Source organism: Babylonia areolata, chromosome 6 (assembly GCF_041734735.1).
Source record: "Babylonia areolata isolate BAREFJ2019XMU chromosome 6, ASM4173473v1, whole genome shotgun sequence".
NCBI classification, from domain to species: domain Eukaryota; kingdom Metazoa; phylum Mollusca; class Gastropoda; order Neogastropoda; family Buccinidae; genus Babylonia; species Babylonia areolata.
Window position 1 is genome coordinate 55876523 of NC_134881.1, and position 7500 is coordinate 55884022.

The 7500-nt window shown below is 47.9% G+C and overlaps 1 protein-coding gene across 1 annotated transcript in view; it reads right to left on the reverse strand.

Moving 5' to 3' along the window:
• Positions 1-1077: 1077 nt before the first annotated feature.
• The window catches only part of LOC143283180 (uncharacterized), a 6837-nt gene continuing 414 nt past the window's right edge, over positions 1078-7500 (reverse strand). The window contains exons 1-2 of the mRNA XM_076589358.1: positions 7278-7500; positions 1078-4542 (exon numbers count right to left, since the gene is read on the reverse strand). The exon at positions 7278-7500 is cut by the window's right edge and continues 414 nt beyond it. Coding sequence (XP_076445473.1) covers positions 3029-4542; positions 7278-7500 — 1737 coding nt within the window. The 3' untranslated portion in view covers positions 1078-3028. The remainder of the gene's footprint in view (positions 4543-7277) is intronic.

Below are 7500 nucleotides of genomic sequence, written 5' to 3' on the forward strand. Positions count from 1 at the left end.
TAAATCAATCCCCGATACAACACTGAGCAAATACGTGTTAGCAGATTTTCAGATCAAAGGGATTAGCCCGAATCCCGCCGAAGTGCTCACAATGGTGTCGAGTGGATTATCGGCTGGGCTGGGCTGGCATCAGGCTGGATGCCGCCACCAGCTGGTCCCCACATCTGTTGCAGATTGAGCTTGTGTGTGTGTGTGTGTGTGTGTGTGTGTGTACGTGAGAGAGAGTGGGTGGGTGGAGAAAGAGAGAGAGAGAGAGAGAGAGAGAGAGAGAGAGAGAGAGAGTGTGTGTGCAGAGAGAGAGAGAGAGAGTGTGTGCAGAGAGAGAGAGAGAGAGAGAGAGAGAAATGAAAGTTTCAAGTCACTTGGGTTTTTATAATACTTGGCTGGTATAACCTGAAATCTAAGATCATCAAGGGCAGGACAACAGAGGTTCAAAATGAACCTCAGTCTCAGTGGGATTTCTGCATAAAGGGCATTTCATCATATTCACATTGTGTTCTTTGTATCTGAAACTATGTACCGCAATATCAAATTCCAATTTGAAATCTGGTTAGCATATATGTATACACCTTGCATATCTAATTAGATTCTATGTTATGACTGGTTTTAAATTTTCTGTACTTTAAGATCTGTCGCTATCATTAATGTGACTATTCCACTTTTGCCAACCACAATCGACAAGTATTTGTTTAAACAACTTTCTAAAAGAGTGAACACAACCCACCTGCATTTTCCCCATCCGAAAAAGAAACCACACGTCGCCAGTGTATCACGAACCTTAGAAGAAACTGGGCTTCAGAGAGAGAGACAGAGAGAGAGAGAGTGTGTGTGTGTGTGAGAGAGTGAGGGGGGCGGGGAAAGGAGAGAAACAGAGAATGTGTGAGCACGTGAGAGTGTGTGTGTGTGTGTGTGTGTGCGTGCGTGCGTGCAAGAGAGAGAGAGAGAGAGAGAGAGAGAAATACGTGGTTTGAATCCCAACTCACATGTATACGCTTTCGCAGTCACAAGCAGTCATTCTCTCTCTCTCTCTCTCTCCAAACATGCAGACCAGAGAAAAAAAACCCCAAGTGTCCAGCTAGGATGTTTTATTATCACAGCCTTGTTTGGCTCGGTAACAAACAAACAAACGAAAAACAACAACAACAGAAAGTCTGGAGTCATTGCAGCAACTCCACATGTCACACCCACACACCCACAACAACCATCCCCACCTGCTTCTCCTGTCCCTTACATGGCTAAGATGTCACAACGCCAACCGTTCACGATACCACATGAATGAACACTGAAAATGTTACCCGTGTCACAACACAAAAATAAGGACTCATTGCGCATTTAAAATCAGATCTATCATCGAAACAACGTGTTTTATTCCCCTCACATTTAAATCATTTTACTGTGTCACCGAAACAATGAGCCACTGACATTATAAATGACTCACTGCCTCATCCAACAATGAGCACAACATAAATTAATCTCTATCTTGTTAACAAACAATAATCAATTCATCATCTGAATATAAAACACTTTACAAATCGTTGGATGCGTCACCTGGACAAATAAACCGTCAACATCTGTTTCATATTAACATTTGAGCCGTAAACAAAGCATTTACTTTATCATCTTAACAGTAAATATTCAAAATTAAACCGCTCACCGCGTCATCTTAAAGAGCCATTGATATAAACACATTCACTATCACTACAGAAAAAGAGCAACCATCAACATAAATGACACACCGTGTCACCTGAACGAAGGACAAGCTGACATCAGTCAACAAAGGGGGAATTTTCTTTAACACTAGCGTTTTGTATCACAGACGTAACACCATGGACACCAAGGTGTCAATGGACAGGACAAGGGTGTATGTGGGGATGGGGGGATGGAGGGCATGCAGAGAACACATCATTGAGCGTTAAGGTAAGCACCAAAACCACACACACATACAGAATAGAAAAACAAACACCAACCCCACCCCCCACACACACACCCCACACATAATTAAGCATCAAAACCACACGCAACAAAATCAGGCACCAAAACCACACACATACACACTACAAAAATCAAGGACAAAACACACACACACACTCAAGGACAAAACAACACACACACACACACACACATACAAAATCAACCACCAAAATCGCAAACACGCACATACATTATAAGAAAGAAAAGCACCTCCCAAAACAAAGCGCACACTTCCCACAAGAAACACACTACATATTTATGATGCCAGCGGAAACCAACCGCCTGAAGAAGCCTGAGAGGGCGTCGAACTAAGGAGAGGGGTGGGGAGTGGGGTTGTGAACTACAAGTCCACAGGTGGGGGTAGGCATGGGGTGAAGGGAGGTTGAACCAAATCAAGGCATTGTTGCTCTTCTTCTTCCAGCTGAATACCGCACTGTCTTCTACCAAGATAGAGAAACACACACACAAACAAAAAATCTCAATATGCCATCGCGTCTTAGCTGTTATTGCATAAACCCCCAAAATTCAAAATTTCTATGACCAATGCAGAAAAGAAGAAAAGAGGAAAAAGAGAAAGAAAAGAGAAGAATAAAACATTACTTAATTCATCATCATCGTGAGATGAAAATGCATAAATCCGAAAGTTCCGAATTTCTACAACTATAACAAAGAAGATGAAGGGGAAGAAAATCAAACACAAATACACCTGAAAATTTCTTTATCAAGAAAAAAAACACACCTGAATTACGGCCAGGAAATAAAAACCAACTAAAAATTTTCTATTCCAACCACCGTAAAAAATTTAAAAAAAAAAAAAAAAAAAGTCTGAAAATTCTCTATTTCAGCGATCAAGACAGGAAAAAAAAGAAGTAATCTATTACAACCACCAAGAAAAATACCATTTCAACTACCAAAACAAATTACAACCACCAAGAAAAATACCATTTCAACTACCAAAACAAAAAACAGCATAAACAAGTACAGAAAATTTCTCTCGTGTTAACGACAAATTACAGAAACAAAGATGCAATGTAAAAAGATCAAGTGGACAACGCCTCTAAACACAGCGGCGAAACTGGATCGGCAAGGGCGACAGCGGCACCACAGGGTTCACCATCACCACCCTGGACGACAACAGGCCTCCTTCCTTCAGACACACGCAGTCCTCCTCCTCAGCCTCAGCCCCCTTCAAATGCCAGCCGCCGGCCCTCACCACGGCCGCCTCGTCCTCAACTCCGTCCACACTGGAACACACACTGCTCCGGCCAGATCCCGACCCCGACTCGCCGCCGCGTGAACCTTGCTTGTAGCAGTGCTCTCCCTTACCAGTCACATCGCCTGCAGCCAACAGGGTCACCACCACGTCTTCGTCTTCTGAGGGGCTGAGGACGGAGGAGTGCTGTGAAGGGGAGAGGGGGGTCGGGGGAGCAGGGGAGAGGGGGGTCGGGGGAGCAGGGGAGACCAGACGGAGCAGGGGTAAGGGGACGGTACTCTCCTCGGAGGGAGACAGAGGCGGGGACAGTGGCAGGCTAGTGGTCTCCCCTGGATGGGGAAGGGAGGAGGACAGCGGCGAGGAGGAGGGGGTGGTGTCCATGGCGCTGTCCCAGCATTCCCCCCAGCCTGAGGGACAGGGTGAGGGGGGCAGCATCCCCCCGGCGAGGTGCCCCCCATTCTGGCTGTACAAGGGGGTAATCGGGGCAGTGAGCAGGAAGGACGAATGTGGCTCAGCAGGCAGCTCGCGGGCCACCGAGCTGACGACGTCACGCTCCTCCTCCTCCTTGACCTGTACGTTCTGCGTGCCTGCACACAACGCCATGTCACTTCCGTCCACGTGACCCACGCACGGCGTCAGCAAACCACTTCCTTCCAGCATGGTGTCCGCAGTGTCGAAGACTGATGATGATGATGAATAGAACGCGGACTGACAACGACCAGAAGCCACCTGCTGGCTGCTCTTCAAGCAATCGTCCGGCAAGCAGCGGGCCAGCCGCTCCAACACCGCCTTCTCCGTCAGCTCCTCCCCCCGTGAGCTGAACTCGGGCTGAGCCTCCTCCACCCTCACCCTCACGTCACTCTGCCACGTCACCACCACCTGTTCACCACACGGCCCGCGAGGAACCATCCCCGCCTCCGTCAGCACCCCACACGGAGGAGACCCAGCCTGCCCACAGCAGCCGTTGCCCTGGGAGAACGACGACGTGGCAAGTCTCCTCACCGCCCGGCCGGACCTCCGCCACGTGCTCAGCTGCGTGTTGTCGGCGCCAGACCCCGCCATCGTGAAGATCCCGCGCCACGGCTCGCGATGCACGTGCGCTAGGCTGCCGCTCGTGCCCCCGCTCCCCGTCACGGTCTTCTGGCACACGCCGCTGGGCAGCTGGGCGCCGCTGCAACTCCCGCACTGCGCGCAGCACTGCGGCGCCGCAACGTCACCGAAGCAGGAGCCGCTGTTCGAGACGGGTTCGCTCTTCTCCGACGAAGCGTCGTCGTCGTTGTCGTAGAGAACGTCTGCGAAGAGCTGGTCGTGGCTGTCCATGGTCCCTTGCAGGAAGTCCACGTCCAGATCCACGTTTTCTGTTGGTTAAAAAAAACAAAACAGTAGAGGATATTGTAGCATTCGTGTTGACACGCACACGCACAAACACATCCACGCGCGCGCGCACGCACACACAGAGATTAATAGTATAAACTATAGTACTTAGAAAAAACAAAACAAAAAAACAAAAACAAAAAAAACCCAAAAAAACCACCCCTCCCCCCCCTAAAAACAAAAAAACAAAACAAAAACAAAACAAAAAACAACAACAACAAAAAACAAACCAGCACACAAACACACACAAACCAACAAAACCAAAAACCACTACTATACTTCCACAAACACCCAAACTGAGAAAGTGAAAGGTTGAGGGGGAGAAACAACCAAGTCTGCTCACGTGACAAACTGTCACTTTGTGAAACGCCCTTTCCTCTCTGTCTCCCCTGCCCACCTGTCCCCTCCCCTCCCCCTGCCCACCTGTCCCCTCCCCCCTGCCCCACCCACCCCATCACCCCCATTACCGGCCTTCTCTGGAGTGTCGGCCCAGTCTCACTGTACAAGATCAATGACTGTGTAATGATTTACACAATACAAGATCAATGACTGTGTAATGATTTACACAATACAAGATCAATGACTGTGTAATGGCTTCACACAATACAAGATCAATGACTGTGTAATGCTTCACACAATACAAGATCAATGACTGTGTAATGATTTACACAATACAAGATCAATGACTGTAATGGCTTCGCACAATACAAGATCAATGGCTGTAATGGCTTCGTACTGGATGACACAGTGGCAGGGCGGCATTGACTGTCCCGCCGCCACCACTGTCCACCCTCTCCGCAATTGACAACCGGGCGTTCACAACGAAAAGAACGCACGTGTACCACAGTCTGATAGTCATCTTCAATCAGCGACAGGCCTGCACTATGAAACGCTGTACTTTGTCCCCCACCACCCCCTTCCCCCAGCCTTCCACTTCCCCACTGTGTGTGTGTGTGTGTGTGTGTGTATGTGTTCGTGTGTGCGTGACTGTGTACGCGCGCGCGCATGAACTATCGGTTTTGTTTCTTGTAGCGATTGAGCCAAGGTCAGTTTTTTTCCCCAAAATAAAATACTGTTTAAACCAAAGTCAGTTTTGAAAGAGAAAGAGGGAGAGGGAGAGAGAGTGTGGTGGAGAGGGACGGAGGGCGAGAGACAGGAAGAAAGGTTAAATCTCAGGAGGAAAAACGTTCCTATCTTTTACTGGAGCTTCCAAACGAAAGAAGCCAACCTCACCCACCCCCTCAGCCCCCCCCCCCCCCCCCCCAGCCCCCCCGTTCTTTCCTTCCAACACCTGGTTTACAGCGCAGCCAACCTTTTGTCAACAAACCATCAACCACTCGACACGGACAAGTGTGTGACTGTCAGTGGGTGGTGGTGGGGTGGTGGAGGCGGAGGGGGGCGGCTAAGGGGGTGGGGGCTAGAAAACAGTTGGGGAAGATAATGAAGGGGGAGGGGGGCGTGTCAATTACTGCACTGTCCTCCTCGGCGTAACAGCCACAAAACGTAAACAGGATGTTCTCTCCTAAATCTACACTCCCCTAAAATAAAAAAGCAAACAAACAAAAACAAAAAAACAAAATACAAAAAAAACAAAGGGGGAGGGGGGGGGGAGGGGAGAGAAAAAAACCCTGTTACGCCTATGGAACAGAGGAGTTAAAGGGAAACAAGATTTGTAACTGGGTGAGCTATTGGCAAGAAAAAAAAAAGAAAAGAAAAAAGAAAAGAAAAGAAAAAAGTCCCACCCCCCACCCTCTCTCCGTTCCCACCCTCCCCAGTCCCATTTTCCGCATGGCTAGTGTTGTCTCCCTTGTCGACCCTGACCCTTTTTACAACGATCGAGGCCATGCCTTACAGAGGAAAAAATACAGTCAGGATACTGCTTTCTTCCTCCTTTCAGTTGCCACCAATTTAGCCGTCACTGCTAAATGTGGTGTAGCGTATTTGTGCGAACACAGTGACGCCTCCTTGAGCTACTGAAACTGAAACAAACTGCTAAAGTCTGTTTGTTCATCGTCTGGTTGGTCTCCTGTGCGGCAGTGAATCTTTCATTGTGCTAGTTTGCACGTGGCATCAGGGTATACAATGAATCAAGAGTGTACAGAGACGAGAGGGCACAACGGAAGAAAATGTTTCTCAACACCAGACCGCACGTGTGAGTCAATACACTGCACACTGACATCAAAAGACCAACTTTGGGTCGCCCGGGCTTACTTTGTAGTTTATAGTGAACAGTGAACAGTGAAACTATTAAAAACAAAAACAAAAAAAACAAAAACCTCCAAAAAAACACAAAAACATGGGCACATGGATACTGACAAAAGACAATCATACCACTACAGAAAAAATGCAATGAGCAGTGCAGGCGCCAAAAACAAAAAAACAACACAACAAAAAACAAAAACAAAAACAAAACAAACAAATAAAACAAAAACAAACACCCCCCCCCCCCCCCGTCCCCCCAAAAACACACAATAGAAACAGCACGAACAAACAGAATTTATACACAACACCGCTATTTTCGCAGAGTGTCTGTTCAGTGTTAAAGCGAAAATGCGGCCACACACTGACCTGTATGAGAAGAAATAATTCAATGACATTTTTGGCAACATAGAAATGATTTGCATCTTGCGGTTTTGTTGTCTCGGCTAATAATTTTGGACCTAGAATGACAACAGATAGAGCGAGAGCGAGAGAGAGAGAGAGAACAAAATCGACTCACCAATTAATGCCTCCAACGATTCCTCCTCAGAGCTGAGGGAGGCGGAGTGTAAGTGTGTGAGGGAGGTGGTGGCCCAGTCAGGAGAATAACAATGATCGTGGAGCACGTGTTTCACGGACAAGGAACGTGACTGCAACTCCGACACTGTGACTGCTGCCACGTCTGTTGTCTGCATCAGAGCCTGCTCAGTAGCGACTCTCGTAGTCTTCAAACGCCTCGACAC